At 43.9% G+C, this 22,856-nt stretch overlaps 1 protein-coding gene across 2 annotated transcripts; it reads left to right on the top strand.

Annotated features, from left to right (window-relative positions):
• The first annotated feature begins 2,465 nt into the window (after window positions 1–2,465).
• ABHD16A (abhydrolase domain containing 16A, phospholipase) lies at window positions 2,466–22,171 on the top strand. 2 transcript variants are annotated; one of them, XM_063431428.1, is made up of 20 exons: window positions 2,466–2,714; window positions 6,794–6,850; window positions 8,056–8,122; window positions 8,793–8,879; window positions 9,426–9,511; window positions 11,333–11,403; window positions 11,552–11,677; window positions 11,868–11,982; window positions 12,135–12,236; window positions 13,513–13,576; window positions 16,655–16,704; window positions 17,213–17,336; window positions 17,552–17,656; window positions 17,865–17,928; window positions 18,570–18,626; window positions 18,704–18,766; window positions 19,289–19,365; window positions 19,568–19,666; window positions 20,783–20,829; window positions 21,809–22,171. In XM_063431428.1, exons 1-20 carry the CDS (start codon window positions 2,583–2,585, stop codon window positions 21,890–21,892), a joined length of 1,677 nt encoding a protein of 558 aa, XP_063287498.1. In that variant the 5' UTR covers window positions 2,466–2,582; the 3' UTR covers window positions 21,893–22,171. The 2 variants fall into 2 exon arrangements, with proteins under 2 accessions (XP_063287498.1, XP_063287497.1); XM_063431427.1 differs by having other exon boundaries at window positions 2,466–2,759.
• The last annotated feature ends 685 nt before the right edge of the window (window positions 22,172–22,856 follow it).

Here is a 22,856-nt window from a genome sequence, read left to right as displayed (position 1 = left end):
AACCGCAGACACTTCTCAATTAAAACGAATTCAGGGTGGCCGTCGTTCGTATGTCGACCACGAGGCAGCGGCCATTTTAAAACGCACGAAAGCCCAGTGGTGTTCAGGTCTGATTTCATGGAACTAAAAACGGGCACTCTTTCTGCCGAACACCGCTGAAACAACGGGTCGCCTGGCTGTCTCGACGAACACGTACGAACACCGGCTGTTCGAGAGTTTTACCACATACGAAAAGACTTAACCCAGATAGCCTTCCCATGGAGTCAATCGCATACCGAAAGACTGTAAAGAACGTTGACTCAATGGCGATTGAACTATGCGTATGGGATCTGAGCGCTATTCATCAATAATATGCCCTCAGATCCAGGCTATCTGGGGATATGTAATGTGAATGTGAAATGTTCGGTTATTATAAAGTTATGTATTTTTATGTACTTTCTGGTTTTGTATTTAAAATGGTGATGTGTCTTTGTCCTGGAGATAATTGAATTACTTCTCAATTATCTCCAGGGCAGAGGGGAGGGAATCATATTGCATTGTGGGAAAAGCCTGTGACTGTATGTTTGGAATGTCCTACTGTACTACTGTAATTCCAGTCTCCCATTTGGTCCCCTAGGGGAGTGTCCACCAAGTGGGAGACCTGCATAAATACGGGCGGGTAGCCCACAGTAAAGCCAGATCCTGTTTGACCCTCAATGCGGAGCTTCTGTCTCGTTATTGGGGGGATTTATTATTTATATCTAGAGACTGATTATTGGAATCGTAAGCCACTTGGTTGATATCTTGTTCGGCGATTAGCGGCGGTTCGTGGATTTCAGTTTGGGAGTTTTGAGTCTGTTCACGGATCCCGGTCGGGAGATTACCGCTTCCCATGGTTATGGTTCGTGGGTTACAATTATACGAACGGATGCTTGATATTGCGAGAGGGGAAGGTGGACTAAACGGCGGTTTCTCTTAAAGACACTAGGAGTGTCGTAATATCATCCTTATTCCATACAGGAGAAAAAAACAAATGGTACTCATTGGTATTCAAGAAATTAACATAATCCTGAAATAAAGTAGAAGACCCCTTCCAAATAATAACAACATCGTCAATATAACGCCGCCATAGGAAAGATTATATCCTTGAATATTGTTTTTGCAAGTATGCATCTAGTAGCTGTTTGAACATCTGTATGGACTCTGATAAAACCACTTCTTCAGGCGGAGAATTCCACATCCTGATTGTTCTTACAGTAAAAAAAAACCTTTCCTTTGCCTTAGACGAATGACCTCGTCTCCTATGTAAAGTCCGGTTTGTGAATAGATTTCCACACAATGGCTTGTATTGGCCCCGAATATATTTGTATAATGTTACCATATCCCCTCTCAGGCGACGTTTATCTAAACTAAATAGGTTTAAATTTGTGGTCTTACCAGTGATTTATAAAGAGGCAAAATGATATTCTCGTCCCGAGAATGAATGCCCTTTTTCATGCATGACAATACCCTACTGGCCTTGGCCACTGCTGATTGACATTGCACATTGTTGCATAGTTTGTTGTCTATAACAATTCCCAAGTCCTTTTCGTTTGTCGTTATCCCTAATTCGCTTCCATTAAGGGTATACGTTGCTTGTGTATTCTTTACGCCGAAGTGCATAACTTTGCATTTTCCAACATTAAATTTCATCTGCCATTTGAGTGCCCAGTCCTCCAGTCTCTCTAAATCTCTCTGCAGCAAAGTCATATCTTGCTCACATTGTATTATTTTACAGAGTTTTGTGTCATCTGCAAACACTGAAACATGACTTTCAATGCTGTCTTCAAGATCATTCATAAACATGTTAAATAGAAGGCGTCCCAGAACAGACCCCTGAGGGACACCACTTGCCACCTCTGTCCAGCTTGACATACAAACTACTCGATGATTAAAAAGTAATACGAATCCAAATTCCAAATAAAAGGTCACCGTATGCAGGGACCCCTGAAGGTGACTGAGCCGGTTTAAAGGGCCACACATTGCCAAACTGAAAGGGCGCTTGCAATGCTGTGAGATGGGCTAGGTTGGCCTAACATTCTAAGTGAGCAATGAATTCCCAGCAGTTCACACTGGGTGTGTGTGTTTCTGCTCACTATGAATTCCTAGTCACAAACATGGCTTCCTCTGCACTTCCTGTCTAACAACATGTCTGAATCCATACTTCCGGTCACGAGCTAGGTTACTGTTGATGTATAGGGTCGTCATGACAACACTAAAAGGAAATAACCTGCTTCGCGCTCCGCCCACTATAAAGGACTTCGTCCAATCGAATCATGCCATCGTTATCATCTCGCGCGGGATAGGCTGTGCCGTTGCTAGGCGACGCGCCGGGTCCTGGGACCGTGCTAGCGCCGCCCTCTAGGACCTCTCATCCAACCAGCTCGCAGTTCTCGGTCCGTAAGCCCCGCCCCCCTGTCACTGGCCTTCCCGCGTGCTCTGCGTTCTGCTCGCTGATTGGTCCGTCGCACTGAAGCCTCGTCACCGCGCCCACTCTTCCCTCCGGTGACCCTTGTAACGGTGCGCGCGGGGGAGCCTCCTCCGAACAGCCTGACGGGAGGGACATGGCGGCCGCGGGCGGGCCCGGGGGAGACGGACCGGTGCGGAGATGGGTCCGGGGCCTCGGGCTGCTCTACCTGTGTATCCGGGGACCCCGACTGTACCGAGTGTACCGGCCGAGCGGGCGGGCAGCAGCGGTGAGAGGCCGGGGCGGGGAGGAGGCGGAGCCCGAGGGATCATGGGTGAGATTCATGTTATGGGGGACTGGGAGGGGGCGGGGCCTAGTGAGAGGGAACCTACCTGAGGGGGCGGGGCCTAGTGAGAGGGAACCTACCTGAGGGGGCGGGGCCTAGTGAGAGGGAACCTACCTGAGGGGGCGGGGCCTAGTGAGGGAACCTACCTGAGGGGGCGGGGCCTAGTGATAGGGAACCTACCTCAGGGGGCGGGGCCTAGTGATAGGGAACCTACCTCAGGGGGCGGGGCCTAGTGATAGGGAACCTACCTCAGGGGGCGGGGCCTAGTGATAGGGAACCCACCTCAGGGGGCGGGGCCTAGTGATAGGGAACCCACCTCAGGGGGCGGGGCCTAGTGATAGGGAACCTACCTCAGGGGGCGGGGCCTAGTGATAGGGAACCTACCTCAGGGGGCGGGGCCTAGTGATAGGGAACCTACCTCAGGGGGCGGGGCCTAGTGATAGGGAACCCACCTCAGGGGGCGGGGCCTAGTGATAGGGAACCCACCTCAGGGGTGGGGCCTAGTGTCAGGGAATCTACCCCCCCAGGGGGCGGGGCCTAGTGCCAGGGGGTATGGAGGACCCACATCTGGGAGGGGCCCAGTGTCAGGGGGTATAGGGGGAACTACATCAGGTAGGGGGCCAGTGTCAGGGGGTATAGGGGGAACTACATCAGGTAGGGGGCCAGTGTCAGGGGGTATGGAGGACCCACATCTGGGAGGGGCCCAGTGTCAGGGGGTATGGAGGACCCACATCTGGGAGGGGCCCAGTGTCAGGGGGTATAGGGGGAACTAGATCAGTGAGGGGCCCAGTGTCAGGGGGTATAGGGGGAACTAGATCAGTGAGGGGCCCAGTGTCAGGGGGTATAGGGGGAACTAGATCAGTGAGGGGCCCAGTGTCAGGGGGTATAGGGGGAACTACATCAGTGATGGGCCCAGTGTCAGGGGGTATAGAGGGAACTACATCAGGGAGGGGCCCAGTACCAGGGGGTATAGGGGGAACTACATCTGGGAGGGGCCCAGTGTTGGTCCCAGAGCATGGGACCAACATCAGGAAGTAACCATTCAGGTGAGGACAGTGGCTGGGCCTGCCAGCTCCTCCATGTTTCTCTGGTTATATGTCTGCTATTCATAGTCTTGGGGTGTGCATGAAAAGTGCTAATAATATATATTATAATAATATATAGGATAATGTATCTCTGACAGTGTGAATCACATACACACTTTCTGGTTTTTGTTTAATACAATTTCTGTATGGAAATTTCTAATGTAAAGAACACCAGCGAGGGCATTACTTGTTCTGTGTATTTGTCTGGTGTTGGTTCCGTGGGGTTATCAGTTGCTGTTGCAATTTAGTACATATTTATATCAGAGCTTAACATTTCAAGTTCTAATCTACTAGCCACTGCAAGCCTTGCGAGTCCATGTCATGTTGAATTTGTAGGGTTAAATTGTCACTCACCAGCAGCCAGGGAAATGTTGAGCCCTAAAATTCAACAGTAATGTATGTAAGTGCTTAGTAAATAAGTCCCTTATGAACAAAATTGCAAGGCTTCAACAAATGCCTTTTCATTTAACTGATGTGAAAGGTACAAAAACTGGCTGACTAGACCAGCGCTTCCTAATTAGTGTTACGCGGAACCGTGTGGCTCTGCCACGTTCTCGCCACATCCAACATGGCCATCACTCCCTGCTGCTCCCGGAAGGTCGGAAATCACAGAGACTGCAATCTTATTCCCGCCCGCAGTCAGCTGTTTCAGACTCGCTCGGTTGCGAGCATTGATAGAGGACTGTCATGTGTAGGAAAGCTCTGATTCCGTCAGGCGCTCAGCTATTTTTCAATCAGAATTTTGACCACACAAGAGAAATGACTTGCTTTATTGTGCTGTCCTTTAGATTAGCGCCCAGTGTGGCATATGAGGATAGGTATTTTTAGAGTCAAACTGTGCTGCTGTAAATATTTGTATATCACAGTTTTGCCCTAATGTACTTGAGTTGGGATTTTTTTTTTTTTTTTTAAACCTCTTACAAAATAATTTTATTTAAAAAATAAAAATGTATTCTTGTCCCATATAACAAAACAAAAATAGCCATTGCTTCTGCTCCAAAACCACAAAAAAATATGTTTACTTTGAAGATATGTTATAGAACAGTGCAATTTACTCCAAGACTGACCCAAAAAGCATCGGTGCGTTACTTGTTTACAAAAAGGGGAGAGATTAAAAAAAGCATCCTTTGCAGTCAGGTAGTGAAAATTTGTGCTAGGGTGCAAAAAAAAAACTGGGGGGCTTCTGTGATTTTGGTACAGTGTCAGAGGTTTCCATGGATAACATTAATTGTGAACCCCTGCTCTAGACAAACAAATATCGACATAAAAAACAGCAAGCGTTGATGGCAGCCTTCGGGTAAAAAGACAGTGTTATGAAGATGTCCAGGCCAGCATTCAGCAGGTGCAGACATGTCCCAGTACCTTAAGAAGATACAATATGCCATGTAGTTTAACACTATTCTATTTATTCACAAGTACCACGATTAGCCATTGTGGTACCACCTAGTACCGCAATTTGCCATCCTTCTCATACAAGATAAATTAAGTATACAATGCATTTATGTGAGCCAAAATCTGTTGCGATAACCTTGTGGTCGACAGAAAAGCACGTGTGTAGAATTGCGTGTAACTGGTCACGTTTCCTCATTTTGTTCTATCTTGTGATTTTCAAAGTTTTTTGTTTTGACTGTAAGGTTTTTGTGCTTTAAGATCACATCATATTGAGAATACTAATAAAATAAACTAAATATCTGTTTTGTGCCTTTATTATGTGCATTGTCCCTAATATATTTACCTTTTAATGCCAATGGTCTCCTGCACAGTCACTGCTCAGTTGGCTAGATTTGAAGTGTGTGCAGTGTGTAGATGTACTGCTAGGCATCCCTATTGGATGTAAGAACCAGCACGTGCACTCTGTAATGTGCAAAATGAGAAGAAGCCAATTTTAAATATCTCCACTAATTCTCTGTGCAAATTTGATTGTTCTGTAGGGATTTTGTTATTTCTTTTGCTAGTTTCGTATCTGAATACTAGCAGGTCCCGAGCATATGGTTTGAAGAAAAAGAAAATACCCTTCAGATGTGCAGTTGACATTTTTCGCAATTCCCGAGCAGTAGATCTCACACTGTAGAATGAAGTGCTTCCTTACAGCATAGCCAATTAAATGTCCTGTATGATTGAACCCCGGGAAGGGCTTGCACTTTGTGCAATATTAAAGAAAATCATTCCAAGATCACGTCATAGCCCTCTCTAGCAGGGAAGAACTGGCTGACCATAATGCAGTCCTGTCGCTACAGGGCTTGCTTGCTCTGCTTATCTATGTAATCCATAGGAATTACCGCAAAACATGCACCAAGGTGTGATAAGTGGACAATAGCCTTCCTGGTGTCTCCCCAGGGCAGTGTTTCTGCATGCCCTCCTTCTGTCTGCCGATTACACAATTAGGCAGCATTACACTCTATATTTTTTTTTTTAGTCAATCAATTTTTATTAATTCAGGCAGAGATATGGGTACAGAATGAAGAAGGGGGTTACAAATGAAAATTTTCATACAATCTGGGAGCATGACATCAGTTAATCGCAACATTTACATGCAAAGAGTGTAGCTGGTTACTATGACAGGCATTTTATATAAGAAACACTGTATGATAAATAGTATCAGAACAAGTTGACTACCAAGAACGGGTTTACGGTCAAGCAGTATCTTCAGGGAGATTGTCGAGTGCTACTGGTATAAAATTGGACTGAATCATCGCAAAGGAGCCACTGTAGAGGATGTCCCATATCGTATGGGCGACCACAGATTGTGGGGCCAAGAGCATCCACTGAGTGGGTGCATGCACTGCTATCTACCATATTGAGGACATGCGAGGTGCGTATGGGGCACAGCAAGGCTAACAGGTAATCTAGTGATTAGAGGGTGGCCACAGGCTGGCAGTTTAGGGTGTCACATTACACTCTATATTAATCCTATAATTGTCTATCTCTTTTCCCCAGGAGTCGTTCTACCAGCCGCGAGCCCTGGAGAAACACACAGATAGCATGTTGGCATGGGTATGTCTGCTGGGATTTTACAACACAGATCCACTGTCTTAAATGTGTTCTTATACGGACCCTAAACCTCTTTAATTTCCTTCATTAAAGGAATTGACATATATATTGGTGTGTTTATTTGGTTGGCTGGTTGAATTTTTTTATTTTATTTTTTTGTCGAGGTAGTATGTTTAGAAACGCAGTTGTACAGTGGTGACTTTAAGACTAAATGCAGGTATGCAGTAATTCGGTTATCTTACAATAATGATACAGATAAATCAGTGTACCTAACCTCACAGGGAGAATGTTATGTCACTCACAGTTTGCAGGAACCTCGTTTTTAAATTAAAGAAAATTATATTGCTCAATTATAGAGTGCGTTAGGATTATTACTAAGTTAGTTATATCAAAATGAAACTGGTAGCTCTAAAGATATGGTAGATTGCATCAGTGATTATTATAAAACGTGTTACAAATTTAAACCACTGGGGCCATTTTGGGTGTTCGATGGCCTCAATACTAGCATATGCTTTAATAGCTGTACCAATGAGCTTAGCCAGGGGGCACTGTAGTGGTATAGTAATGTCATATTGAAACAAAAGAAAATAAGATACGAGGGCAACAGGCCGTAAGAAACCATAACATTTTATAGTAGATGACATTCGCAGTTGATTCTGGATCTCAGCACGTCCTTCCGAGGTGGCTTGAGATTTGTTTGTTTTTATTATAGATAGATGGAGATATATATATATATATATATATATACACACACACACACACACACCTCAGCACAGAATGCACCTGTCATGGTTGTATATATTTATCATCTGTTATGTGTTAAATTTATTTGTGTGTGTATATTTTTTGTAATATTGTATCCTATTGTAACAATGCAATGTTTTTTGGACCCAGGACATACTTGAAAACGAGAGAAACCACAATGTATCCTTCTTGGTAAAATATTTTATAAACAAATAGTTGTGAGTGTCCGTCAATAACCATAAATCCTCACAAACTGCTGCTTCTAAGGAAATTATAAAATCTGTATTTTAGGCTACCTGAGCTAAATGTATCCCATAAACCCCTTGCACACCTACTTCCTCTGCAGGGAATTGGGGGAACACTCGATTTTCTTGAACAGCAAAGCATTCTGGTAGTAATGTATTTTGTGATTTTATTGGAATTCTAAAATCGTAACTAATAACTGCTTACTCTGTTTTCCCCAGGTGTCTGTCCTGTGGACCATTTCCTATTACTCTTCCCCTCTCGCGATCATGTATATGTACAGGAAAGGTAGGGAAGTTACACGTGTTGATTGAGTTTGTATTTTATCTGTCTACTTTTTATTGATTGGCCATTGGGTTTGTCTGTAGCTTAACCTACCCAAACATAAAATGGAAACTTCTGTCTGTTTGACACATGATGATGGCATGTGCTATATGCAAGATAAACTTATTGCCCTGATAACTTCAAATGCACCCTACAGCTGTAATGATGTTCCCTTTAAATTGGAGTACATTTTATATGAGAATCACAATAACCTTTGATATTTTTTGGGGGGGTGGATAAATCTTATACAGGAGCCATAATGCCTTTAACCGGAGATGCAGCCTGCAAGTTCGACAATGTTGCCCTTTTATATTGATGTTCAGCTTTCACACGTGTAACACTGCAATGCCCCTTTAAAGTGGGATTCTACATGCACTTGGCACCATATTACCCCTTAGATTTGCAATAACTAGGTAATGCCATGATCCTACTTTAATTTGGGATACAGACTGCAGGAATTAACCTCTTGTTCATGTAATCTTATACTATGCATCCAATTTGCCGAACATTGTGCAGAATGAATTCTAATACAGCCTGCCATATTTATTTTCCATAAATCTCTTATGACTTGATTCCCATTTGTGTAATCCATGATATGTCTGTGTACAGTGATGCCCCATGCTTTCTGGTTTAGGCTATCTGAATGCGTCCAGGCTGGTACCGTTAGGGCAATATGGAATGACGCTACTCTTACTGCTGGCAGGAGTGGTGTGTTTGAGAGGTGAGATATGTTATATTATGTCTTGTAAAATAAATGTTGCGTTTGATTCACAGCGAGTTTGTGCGTATATATAAATAATTTGATATAAAACAACCTGTTTGCTAAATTCAGATATAAAGCTCTGAGTGATTGTTCAACGTGCAAACTCTCAGTATGGGGATGACGACGACATTGTGAGATGGCGTTTCATGTTTCCTTTCATGGTGACTCATGCAATGTCTTCTGCTATGAATTGCTACTTTCCTGCACACACTTCCTTTTTAGGCCATGCATTAGGCCAAAAAGGTTTGTCTCTTGCCTCCAGGCAAAGTTGCAACTAGGTACAAGGTAAGTTTGTCTGCACCTCCACCATCTGGCAGTGGCAGTTAATAATCTGGCATGTGCCGGTATTAGACACAAGCAAGCAGAAATTGTACACTTCCGTTGGTGTCAATAAAGTTACCATATCTCCCATTATTCTAAGCATTATATTATACGTTTGTAAGAGGAAACTGGGCAGCAGTAAAGGGCAGTTGTAGTTTTCATTGACTATTATGTTGTTTGCAGGATTGGGAAGATGGAGCAACCCTCACTACATTCAGTTTATTAGCATTTTGGAGAGAACCAAATTCGAGAACACCCCAGAGAACAAGGTAAGGAGGACTACACTATGTGATGCAAGAACTACACAAGACTGATAGGTGTTCAGTAGGTGTGGAACTCAGTGTGATATAATATATACAGTGTGTGACAAGGTATGGAACACAGTGATGGACATGTAATACTCTGTGACTGGATGTTGGACATTGTGTGCCGAGATGTTGACACTGTGCATCTGTATAATTAGGAAGGAGATTACTCCCTTGCACCTTTAGCTAATTCATTTGCTGAACACGCTGTAGATGGTACCGTTACTGGCGTCTTGACACACTGCTTACTAAATTTCTCATTTGTACAACTGCACGCTAATAAAAGCGATTTTGAAAATTATATATTATCAGATTGCCTAATAGGTGACATAAAGTATGAACAAAAAGCCGTAAACATTACTGGTAAATAAATCAAACTTGTTTGTTTCATCATTTGTATTCACAAATATTTGGAAACAATGTCACCTTCAGGGTACTAAAAATATTCTATACCTTGTGCTTTCGAAATCACCAGCAAACGTGTAGTCTGGAATTGTGCCCCAGGCATTGCATGTACATACGTGCAGACCTAGCTAGACAGCACAGTTACTGTGTGTGCCTCTGTCAACGACAAAAAGGTGAGAGCTGCAACTTAAATATCAAATAGAATGGGATTTGCAAGCAGTTAGCTGGTACATCAGAACGATCCCCCTATGGATTAGAGGACGATGTGCAGCACACAGCAACGTGATGTTCAAAGCGCAAACAAACATACACATCATGGGTGTCAGAATTTGGGTAATCATGCATGTACAGGGAACTTTAAATAACCCATCAAACCTTGCTGCTGGAAGCCATAGCCATGCTTACATTTTAGCTGATATTATGAATTGAGAGTGCGTGCTGGCTGGCTTGGGAGAAAGTACATGGATCTGGAAAATTCCATGTATGAGTCCACAGCTTCTGTGTATATTGCTTTAAGAGACCGAAACCAGGAGGAGGGCACATGAAAATAAAGGGGAAAGTCTGGGAATTATTAGATTTATAATGGTTTAGTGTGTAAGATGCATATTGCAGAATGTGATGCATATTGCAGAATGTGATGTGATGTAGAGTAAATACAGATCTATTTGGGTTGAAGTATATTCTTTATATCCAAATCAAAATGTATACATTATAGAGTATTTTACCAACCTCAATACCCTCCGCAGACCTCAATGTACATGTTGACCAAATGGCATTCTTGGTTTGTTTAGACACTGTAACAAGAGTTATTTGCTAAACCCAAATTGCTAAATTTAGGCAACTAGAGGATTTGGAACATTCTGCCATTGTCACAGTTTGTCTGAACCTAACTGTTGTAAATCGGTTTTCAATTCATCGCAGTTCACTGTTTAGTGACTAGATCTCCATGTAAAGCAGGCGTTAAATTGGGGAGGCCCAACTTGTGCAGTGCAACAGTTAACAAAGCCCCCCTTTGGTACAACAACAGATGGAAATATTGAGTATTCTGTTTATTATTATTATTACCTTCCTCTAATACCTCCAGAACCATGCAACTTGTGGGGGCTATATTAATAGACTATGATAAAAAAATTTAGTGATGCCCTCCTTTTATTTCTGCTTACTGCTTGTCTAAGAGCAGATTAATCATACTCACTACCTACTACTGGTGAGATGATGAAGATCCATGTGTCCAGTGTACGTGATGCCGTGTTGGCGTATTGTTAGGTGGTATTGTTAGTGTGAATAATGTATGAATAGTGCATGACTATTCTGTTAATCCTGCAGAGTACTCCATAATTCTCAGTGACTGGAGACTGTATCTTTTGTTCCCACCAACAGAGAAGGCTTTCCATCTATAATTTTGACTTCCGCAGTTGGCCGGTGGATTTCCGGTGGGATGAAACGAGCAGGTATTTATCTTGTCATATATCATGTCTCTGTCATTTGCAAAGGCTTTGCCCACGTACCATTATTTTTAATTTTCTGATGGAGAGTTGTAGATGTATGGAGTAACCTTCCAGCTGGGGTAGAGACAAACCTGTCCTATTCTCCTTGCAGTAAAGAGAGGATTCAAGGTACGGGGCCCCTTGGTGGAGTACCATTACTGAAGTCTGAACCCCGAACGCGGGGCGCTGGCGATAGCCTCCTGCAAAGGATCCAGAAGTTGCCCTGTCAGATAACCAGGTAATGGGTTATTGATGTGGACTGAATGACCTAACATAACTAGATAAGTAAAGATTAATTACAGTTTTGTGAGTGAGGATAACTTGTTCCTAAACTGATATTTGTGGCCTAATTGTGGAGGGGGTGTTTGTCACTGGGATCCAGGGTAGCCTGTTCGCCCTTACACTGTATGTAAATATTTCCCCTCTAGTTACGTGGTGGCTCACTCGTTCGGTAGACGGATGCTGTACCCTGGTTCTGTCTACCTCTTACAGAAGGCTCTGATGCCGATGTTATTGCAAGGACAGGCTCGGCTGGTTGAGGAGGTGAGGTTTGGTACCTTTGTTTACATTTTGACTTACTAACCACTATTTTCCCCCAGTAATACTGTATTAGTGTGTCATGTACCCTGTTGTTTTTATCCTTGCGGTATATATAGACCCCATTTCATATCAGCAATTCTTCCTTTGCCTCGTAGTATAATGGGAAGAGAGCCAAGCTCTTGGCATGTGATGGGAATGAGATAGACACCATCTTCGTGGAACGCAGAAACACTGGAGAACCCAATGGGGAAAAGCTGGTGAGAATTACTTATTTAATCTTCTGCTTGATCACAATACATTTTTCAGAGGTTATATTTGCAGAATCAACTCTTTTTATATGAAAGCAATTAAAGTCCATCGAGTTCGACCCTGAATTCCATTCTTTATGTTGTTGATCGGAAAGAAGGCAAAAACAACCAATTGTAGCCATTTCCAATTATGCCACCAAAAAGCAAAATATTCCTTCTTGACTCCATAATGGCAATCCGATTTCTCCTATACATATTTCTTATATCCTTGAATATTCTGTTTATGCAAAAAAGCATCCACACCTTTTTTTTTTTTAATATCTATAGAATCTGATAAAGCAACCTCTTTATGTAGATAATTCCACATCTCTTTTGTTCTTACTGTAATGATCCCTTTCCTCTGCTGTAAGTGAAATCTCCTTTCAGAATCGCACCACATATTAAAAGGTGGAGGTTTACCATTGATTTATAAAAAAGCAAAATTCTATTTAGATCATGTGAATCAACACCCCGTCTTATACACAGAAGCTCCTTACTAGCTTTCGCAAGGCAGATCGTCATTGCATCCTGCATAGTTTAGGATCTATAATTGTTCCCAAGTATTTTTCATTTATTATTATTTCTAACTCTACCCCATTTAATGTATAAGTGGCTTGTGGGTTCATTATACCAAAATATGACTTTGTATCATTTAATCTCCTCTGCCACTTGCCTGCCCAGTCCCCCTATTGTTTCCAAATTCTTGTAGAGAAGCTATGTCAAGACTGTATTATCTTACCTTATTTTAGTTTGTATTAAATAAAAAAAAATGATCTTATATAATAAGTGGAACTGCTTTATAACACAGTAATGAAACTGCTGTCAGTTTGTATACTGTTGGGTTTTGTGACCCATGCTGTGTGCAGCAATTGGCAGAGCTTTAGACTGTTACTAGACACTGTCTGAGGAGACAATACGGACTAAATGAACACATCACAAGAGGAAACTTCAACTCCCGAGGATTGTATTTTTACAAATCACTGTATTTAAAAGCCACTCTAATCTGTGTGAGAGGCAGCAGGGTACTCTGAGCGCACTGCACCCTAAACCTTACATTAAAGCAAAATTAATATGGTATATAGAGTGATCCCTTAAGGAACACAATGTGTCATGTTATAGCTATCCTCGGTCTCTCTGGAGACATTAATGCATAGGGCTATATCGGCGTACATATTGCTTCTCTGCAGGGTCCCAACTACCTGCTACTAATGTACCATTTTGTCCATTTTCCTCTCTCACCTGGCAGGTGATCTGCTGTGAGGGCAATGCTGGCTTTTACGAGGTTGGCTGTGTTTCAACTCCACTTGAAGGTGAGACATCTTTCCATCTACCTGACCTTGTGATTGTTCTGTTATTTTTAGAGTAGTGAAGTTTCACAGATTAACTGCACAGAAATTAAAACTTTGGTATTAATTGGCCTTGGAATCGTATAGCTTCCCAGCGGTTTTACAAGAGGAAAATTCCTATTCTTTCCTGTATTCAACTGTGCAGTGTAGGTAAACCTGAACTGGAAGCCAGGTGCTCTTAAATCATTAAAGAGACACTAAAGTCACCAAAACAACTTTTACTTAATAAAGCAGTTTTGGTGTATAGATCATGCCCCTGCAATCTCACTGCTTAATTCTCTGCCATATATGCATTAACTCACCTTGTTTATGCAGCCCTAGTCACACTTCCTGCATGTGACTTATATAGAGCCTTCCTAAACACTTCCTGTAAATAATCATCTAATGTTTACACTTCCCTTATTGCAAATCCTGTTTAAATTTGAATTTCCTATCTCCTGCTCTGTTAAAAGCTTGTTAGACCGGCGGAGCTAAGCGGCCATGCCGAGCGGTCGCACTGAACATGGGCTCCGTGCGAAATCGCTCTTAAATCGCTATTAAACCGACAAAATCAGCGCAAAACCGGATCAAAACGACGGCTGGGCGACCCGGAGAAGGGAGACCTAGCCCTATAGAGTCAAGAGCCAAGCATCCAGACCGTAAGCGGAGGCTCCTACCCGGGGATAGACCTGAGGCCTATCAGAGGCCTACCCAGATAAAGCAAGGGACTGCAGCCTCTCACCTGGAAGTCTCCCCGGAGTACATCTCCCCCCCCCCCCCGCCGGAGAGGGATATCCCGGCACCTAAAGCGACGACTAAAGCACAGAGGTAACTGTCCTCCTGAGCCAGCACGGCACCAGCAATAGCCAGGTCTCTGAGAAGCAGCTAAGATGGCTGCCCAGCAAAGCACACAAGCCCAATCAACCCTAAACCCTCTCGGGGACTTTGACCGTCTTTGTGCGACCTTCTGCTCACTGCTGAGAGATCGCGGAATGGCTTTCAATCTGGCAGTGAAATTAGTGTCCAAATGGATCCGTCCAACGACCAGGCGGCGCCATTACAGGCATCTTCTCCAAGCACCCAGACAGGCAACCAGACCCCGCAAACGCTGTCAAGCCCAAGGGCGGGAAGCAACGCCATACCGCATGGGCACATACAAGGGCCCCCACACTCGAGAGAACACGACGGCTCAAAGCGCGACTTCACCACTTGCACGCAAGACTGGGGTTGTGGTCGGAGGAAAGAGGTGCCCTGTTCCGGGCAGAACGATATACCCCACGCTGACTGCAAACACACGTAGCCCGCCCAGGCTGAGGGCCGCACGGAGAGAGCCTCCGAAGCATCAGCCACCCTGCGGGAAGACTGCCCACCGATGGCGGCGACGGAACACCGGCAGCGACCGCTACACCCACAAAGGGACTGCCTCGAACTCACCGAGCTCTCGAGCCAGTGGCAGGAAGATGCCACCCTCAACACAGGCCTGGGGCTGGAGGGGACCCTCACACCAAGACTGCAGTTCCGACATCTCGATCCCCCACGCGTCTCCTACATCATTTCCCCTGCTGGGAATTGGATAAAGAAGGACTCACATCGCAAGAACGCACAGGGGACACGGTTTGGTACCTCTGCCGCAATAAACCCTTGCTGGTCCATTCTGCAACTCTTTAAACCGTGCTCTACTTCTTGGTATTGCTCAAACGCTTATGATCACTGCATACATCATTGATAACTGCATGTTAATATTAATGCCTTATGAGTTTTTCGTTAGCCTACTACTGGCCAACATTGTGCCAAATAGCCTATATGTCTGAGAGCTTACAGGTTGCCATGACCCCAGAGTTCAACCAAGTCGTATCAGCAAGTTCTTATTTGTTTGTTTTTCTTGTATTTTTGCTTAGTTTAATCGTAGGTAGCCATGCATACCCTATTAACGCTCCACGCTCACTTATACTGTAACTACAACACACAGGACAGGCATGGAAAGCATGGAAATCAGCAACTTATGCACATGCGGAGTCACAAATCTGTTATCACACAGGCCTCACCTAAACTCACACAACATCTATTTTAGCTAAGCCTAGGCGTTCTCATCCCACAAAAATGACAATTTGTGACTCCATATTAGTGCCTCATATGCTATAACGTTTACCTGGCACATAAGATTAACTCTAAATAAAATTTAACATGTTCATAGATTCACTATAACTCACCTATGTAATTCTTCTTAGATAAGATGTTGATACTGGTGAAACTATTGTTACTCTTAATAATGTTACCCAAGCATAATCAACATAATCTAACTGATGTCGCTCATTTATCAGTAACTTTATCACATGCATGTTTAGCGTAGAATATGTAAAACGACTACTAATGTTACAAAGCTTGTAAGCGTACAGTTAATCGATAAGCTTGTTTTAAACCTTAACGAACTCTCGACATGTACTAGCCTAAAACCTAAACGTTGTTCATTTGTTGTGCTTTTCAAACTCTCCAAGCAAAGTTCATCATTACGGTTTATCTCCTTACTTTTAAAAAAAAAATTGTGTGCAAGATCTCATGTCTACCCCTATGTTCGAATTGTACCTAACGAGCTAGAGGATTGCCTTTGGGGTACCTCATAAGCAATTGTTATCACTGTGCGCACTTCAAAAATAAAGAATTAAAAAAAAAAAAGCTTGTTAGACCCTGCAGGAGCCCCCTGTATGTAATTAAAGTTCAATCTACAGAGAAGGAGATACATTTAATTTTAAAGTACCGGTAAGTTACATTTGACTGAAAACTATTCTTTCATGCAGTCTGTGTCAGTCACAGCCAGAGGAGGTGTCACTAGGGTTCGATGGACAGAAACAAAAGCGATTTAACTCCTAAATGGCAGATAATTGAGCAGTGAGACTGCAAGGCCATGATCTATACACCATAATGGCTTCATTATGATAAAGTTGTTTTAGTGACTGTAGTGTCCCTTTAATTAGTGATCAGTGTATTCATGATAGGCTGTATGATACTCCTCTAGATGCAGTCATGTATACATTGTTTGTGCTGTATGTTTTCTTTGTGTTTCAGCTGGTTATTCAGTCCTGGGATGGAATCATCCTGGATTTGCTGGTAGCACAGTGAGTCATTTTATCAGTTATCTCCCACACTTACAGTATATTTTATCCCTTTGACATGCCCACGTTTTCTGTCTGAGTGTAAATATAGATGGATTGCGTGTGAATTTATTAAAGGATAGCTCAGGGTATCTCACAATAAATACATGGCATCTGTTGGAGATTCGTATATATGTTACACAGCCCCATCCATGATAACCCGTGGGTTTTGTCAAACTACTTGAAAACAATTTGATTAAATGGAAGGACTGCACTTGAAGAATGCTAACACTAGAACCATCGTAGTGAGCTGTAACAATATAGTGTGATGTAGTGGTTGTGGTGTGGCTAGTACAGGTTATTTTATGGACCGTGATACCAGTAGCAGATCTGTTTTTGAAATCCAGCCCTTTTGTACTACTAGAACCATATTTATACTAGCTATTCTGCTTATTTATTGGCTTTTCTTGGAAATTAAACTTTTCATTAACTGTTTATAATCACTAAATATAATTATTTAATACCTTCACAGGGCATCCCTTTCCCTCAAAATGAGGCAAACGCCATGGATGTGGTGGTCCAATACGCCATCTACAACCTTGGATTTGAGCTGCAGGACATTATTGTGTATGCTTGGTCTATCGGAGGCTTTACAGGTGAGGAGCAAGGTTGGAAGGAAAGGGAAGAGATTGGAAGGGTTAAAAGGTTTAGGAATGCGGGATTGTAAGACTGTGCATCATTGTAGGACTTTCATATCTCTGAGATAGAATTAGCCTGAAGATGTGCCACATTAACTGGCACCAAATAGGCCCTGTTCCACATGTTACCTAGAACAAAAGTCAGCTTCAGATCTCACGCTTTTCTTTCACAGCTACTTGGGCCACCATGTCCTACCCAGATATCAGTGCCCTTGTCCTTGATGCCTCGTTTGACGATCTTGTTCCGCTGGCTTTGAAAGTGATGCCTGAGAGCTGGCGTGAGTAAAGGGAGTCTTGCTGCCCCATCTCATTCCTTTATCTGTGCTCTTTGGAGTCTCTATTTGCCCCTCTATCTAAGTCACTGTTTTTCGATAATCCATCCATCTTACCCTCTTCGTATTACCATCTGTCTAAATTTCCATTTAATATTCTCCCCTCCTTCTTTCATGTTGTGTAGCTGACGTTTTCTCTTTATTCCTTGTTCAGGAGGACTCGTGACCAGGACTGTCAAGAAATATTTAAATTTAAACAATGCGGAGCAGCTCTGCAGGTATCTTGTGCCGCCTGTGTTTTTAATGTGCCCCATGTTTCCGTGCATGCATTAAAGGAAATTTAGAACCATCATGGTCACCGGCAATAAGTTACCATGGGCTAATGTGGAGGCACAAGTCTTTAACCGTTACTGGCACTAAACTGATCTGAGCCAGTGTGTGCCTCTGCAGCATGTGAGTGAGTTGAACAGCCATTCATTTACTTTCACCTATATTGTGATGAGACTTATAAATCTCTATTGATTTGTATTGCTCCCTTATTCACATATATATTACACAAGGTTGTTTTGTGTGTTGCATTTGAGTAATATTTGAAACATTTATATTTTGAAATGGCATTATATGCACCATAGCCACTACAGAACTCGCAGCCCATCAAAGGCGTGATAGGAAAAGAGCTTGGCACAGATAAAGCCAAAGCTTCACATCATCCGAGCAGTAAAAAAAAGCCTGGGCTTTGCTTTAACAGGAAGTAGGTGGGTGGCTCTCAAATACGTATTGCAGCATAACCGTACAAGTAAGCTGTAAGTGGTTATGGTGCTTAAAGTGTTATTTGAGTGCCAGTCTCATGTTTGTTTGTATCAGAAATGGAAAGTTCTGTGTTAACCTGTCAGTGACCTTATTCTTTCACCTCCCCAAGGTATCAGGGCCCCGTATTACTCATCAGAAGATCACAGGATGAAATCATCACAACCACGTAAGTGCACGTTAGGGAGAGCCATTGGCAGGGGCATTTCATATTATTTGTTCTAACTTGTTTCCTGTGCTCCTCAGACACCCAGAAGACATTTCATCTAACAGAGGGAATGACCTGCTCATGACTTTGTTACAGCAACGGTGAGAAGCTTTAGGATTAGAGCGATGGCAGATTACTTTTGTGTCTCATTATGCCAATAATATTCTCTATCTCCCAAGCGCTGGATGAGATTTGTGAGAAATGTACTCCAGTAAAGCTGATAGACACCATTGTTCTGAATAGACCTTTAGTGATGGAAAAGACTTTGCAGCTTCTCCCACTTTGTGTGCATTATTCTCACTCAGCCCATTACACAGGGAGCTCTATTCACTTAGTATTGAACAGCAGCCAAATGAACGCCTGAATGTGGCTATTTAAACCAAAAGTTTGCCACAGTAAACACATCTTGCTACTCACAAAGTCAAAATCTTGACTCCATAAACCCATGCACACCTTATCTTATAACAATACCCCAATCCTATCCCCCATACCCTTTTCTACTATGTCTAAGTAATGGGTAACCACACATTCAGTCCATTTCAGTAGATTGTAAATAATGTGAAACTCTGAATGATTTCATCAGCTGAAAGTGACAGAATCTGACCCATCTGGTCCTTTTATAGGTACCCCAAGGTGATGTCTGAAGAAGGCAGGCTGGCAGTGAGGAACTGGCTGGCAGCATCCACTCCTGTGCAAGAAGGTGAGGCTTGCAGTAGCAAACATGGAAGTGAAGGAGACTGGGGAAAGAGATTCACGGGTCTCAGAATGGATAATGGAGATTTATCATTTAAAAAAAAAAATTCACAGTAGCCCAATCAAGGTTCACAATGCTAATTATCAGTAAAACTGGTCTATTGTAATACCAGTCCCTGTGCTGATCCCTTGTCTTTATCTTTATCCAGCCTCTGTGATTAGTCAGTACGGGTTAGAAGATGACTGGTGTCTGTCCGTCCTGCAGTCCTATAAGGCTGAGAATTCTGGTGTTTTTCCATGGAGTGTAGGTGAGTAAACTTGTTGTCAAACAGAATATGCAATCAGACAAAGTCAGCTTTCCAAATATTTATGGACCCACACCTTAAACTGGGAGGGTTCCTTTAATCTATTACAGATGAAACGTTCTATAACCACAAGAGACCTAGAATAGAGTGAATGGATCACAGTCTGATAAGAGCAGGATAACGTGGAGAGTCTTGGTGTGTTACACAGCACAGAGTAGAATGAGGGGGTTACATAGAGCGCAGTGGGGCAGGGTTACACAGTCGGATCGCGGTGGGGCAGGGTTACACAGTCGGATTGCGGTGGGGCAGGGTTACACAGTCGGATTGCGGTGGGGCAGGGTTACACAGTCGGATCGCGGTGGGGCAGGGGTTACACAGTCGGATCGCGGTGGGGCAGGGGTTACACAGTCGGATCGCGGTGGGGCAGGGTTACACAGTCGGATCGCGGTGGGGCAGGGTTACACAGTCGGATCGCGGTGGGGCAGGGTTACACAGTCGGATCGCGGTGGGGCAGGGTTACACAGTCGGATCGCGGTGGGGCAGGGTTACACAGTCGGATCGCGGTGGGGCAGGGTTACACAGTCGGATCGCGGTGGGGCAGGGTTACACAGTCGGATCGCGGTGGGGCAGGGTTACACATACAGAGCACAGTCTAAGCGCAGTGGGGCAGTGTGAGCAGGTTATGCAGTCAGTACAGTGGGGCAGTGTGAGCAGGTTATGCAGTCAGTACAGTGGGGCAGTGTGAGCAGGATACGCATTCAGTATAGTAGGGCAGTGTGAGCAGGTTACGCAGTCAGTACAGTAGGGCAGTGTGAGCAGGCTATGCAGACAGTACAGTGGGGCAGTGTGAGCAGGTTACGCAGTCAGTACAGTAGGGCAGTGTGAGCGGGTTACGCAGTCAGTACTGTGGGGCAGTGTGAGCGGGTTACGCAGTCAGTACAGTGGGGCAGTGTGAGCGGGTTACGCAGTCAGTACAGTGGGGCAGTGTGAGCGGGTTACGCAGTCAGTACAGTGGGGCAGTGTGAGCGGATTACGCAGTCAGAGCACGGGGAGAGGTGTAGTGTTGCACAGTGTGGGTGTCAGAAATTCATAAACCTAACACTTTCTGTTGCCTTTTAGGGGAGGATATGCCTGTAGTGGAAAAGCAACAGCTGGCTTTATATCTAGTAAGTATTTAGATCTTCCTTTTACCTGACATCACCAGGTTGTGTACTGAGTGCATTCTCTCTATCCGTGATCGCACTAACAGCCTCCTCCCCACTCTGTGCCCCACCATTCTCTGTATCCATCATCGCACCAACAGCCTCCTCCCCACTCTGTGCTCCAGCATTCTCTGTATCCGTCATCGCACTAACAGCCTCCTCCCCACTCTGTGCCCCAGCATTCTCTGTATCCGTCATCGCACTAACAGCCTCCTCCCCACTCTGTGCCCCAGCATTCTCTGTATCCGTCATCGCACTAACAGCCTCCTCCCCACTCTGTGCCCCAGCGTTCTCTGTATCGGTGATCGCACCAACAGCCTCCTCCCCACTCTGTGCCCCAGCATTCTCTGTATCCGTCTTCGCACTAACAGCCTCCTCCCCACTCTGTGCCCCAGCGTTCTCTGTATCGGTGATCGCACCAACAGCCTCCTCCCCACTCTGTGCCCCAGCATTCTCTGTATCCGTCATCGCACTAACAGCCTCCTCCCCACTCTGTGCCCCAGCATTCTCTCTATCCGTGACCGCACTAACAGCCTCCTCCCCACTCTGTGCCCCAGCATTCTCTCTATCCGTCACCGCACTAACAGCCTCCTCCCCACTCTGTGCCCCAGCATTCTCTGTATCCTTCATCACACTAACAGCCTCCTCCCCACTCTGTGCCCCAGCATTCTCTGTATCCGTCATCGCACTAACAGCCTCCTCCCCACTTTGTGCCCCAGCATTCTCTGTATCCATCATCGCACCAACAGCCTCCTCCCCACTCTGTGCCCCAGCATTCTCTCTATCCGTCATCGCACTAACAGCCTCCTCCCCACTCTGTGCCCCAGCATTCTCTGTATCCGTCATCGCACTAACAGCCTCCTCCCCACTCTGTGCTCCAGCATTCTCTGTCCAGCCTCGCTGTATTTCAGTGATTTGCACTAACCGCTTCCTTTCCTCACAGGCACGGAAGCATCTAGAGAGTTTTGAGGCTACTCACTGCACCCCTCTCCCACCCAGTGCATTTCATACCCCTTGGAGAATATAACTTATTGGAAAAGTTGTGGGACTAAATATCACTGTCTTAACCACACACCAGCTGATCCCGTACCTCCTGTGTCCTAACACCCAATACTCTTATGAATGGCAGCTAATGCAGGTGGAAGATAAACGGAAGCCATCCTGATCGCCTTTTATCTCTTGGACGATTATTTTTTTATTTTTAATTAAATGGGTTTCTGTATTGAAGGGGCAAAATGAACATAAGGTTAAAATCTGAAGGAAAGTCTGAGTAATGGCTATTAAAATGTCAATGCTTCTACCAAGATTTACTTTCAAGTGTCATGCAGTTGGAAATATTGTCATTCACACAGTCGCCACAGGGTGTCACTGTCACACCACTAGCAAAATACTTCCTGTAATATACAAAGTGACCACATGGTGTCACTAGTTACAATATGTTTGCAAAAAAAAAACGCACTAAAAAAAGGGGGGAATACTTATTGTAAGGTGCTCCAGAAAGGAAGGGCCAATCCCTGAAGACTTAAAATGGAAGAAAATAAATATCCAGGCATACCTGAGGTTTCTTCTGAAATTCTCCACTTCCTTGTTTCAAATAAAAAGACTGCATTTTAGAAGAAACCTCAGATGTGCCTGGATATTTTTCTTCCATTAGTTACTAGATCCACCAGTGAGCGCATTTCCTCAAAGTAAACCAGGATTTGTCAATCTTAAATACCATGCTCAGCAACCCCGCTAAACTCATTTCCTCTACACAAGAGATCCTCAACATGATTGATAAAGTATTAGATTTGTTGCATTTAGTGATTTACTTATTAGACTGTCTCATGTGGTGCAGTTTAAACTGCTTCAGACTGTCTGGATAGTTTTTGTTTTTTTATCGGTTTGTTTTTTCTTTTCAATTTTTTTAAAATACAGAAATAGATATATAAAAGTAAAGGATAAATAATGTAATAAACCTTTTAAACTTGATTTGCGATTAATGGGGGGAA

The sequence above is a fragment of the Pelobates fuscus genome, chromosome 9, assembly GCF_036172605.1.
Source record: "Pelobates fuscus isolate aPelFus1 chromosome 9, aPelFus1.pri, whole genome shotgun sequence".
Lineage (NCBI taxonomy): Eukaryota > Metazoa > Chordata > Amphibia > Anura > Pelobatidae > Pelobates > Pelobates fuscus.
The sequence above is the reverse complement of the archived record's forward strand: the minus strand, read 5'-3'. Positions and strand labels throughout refer to the sequence as shown.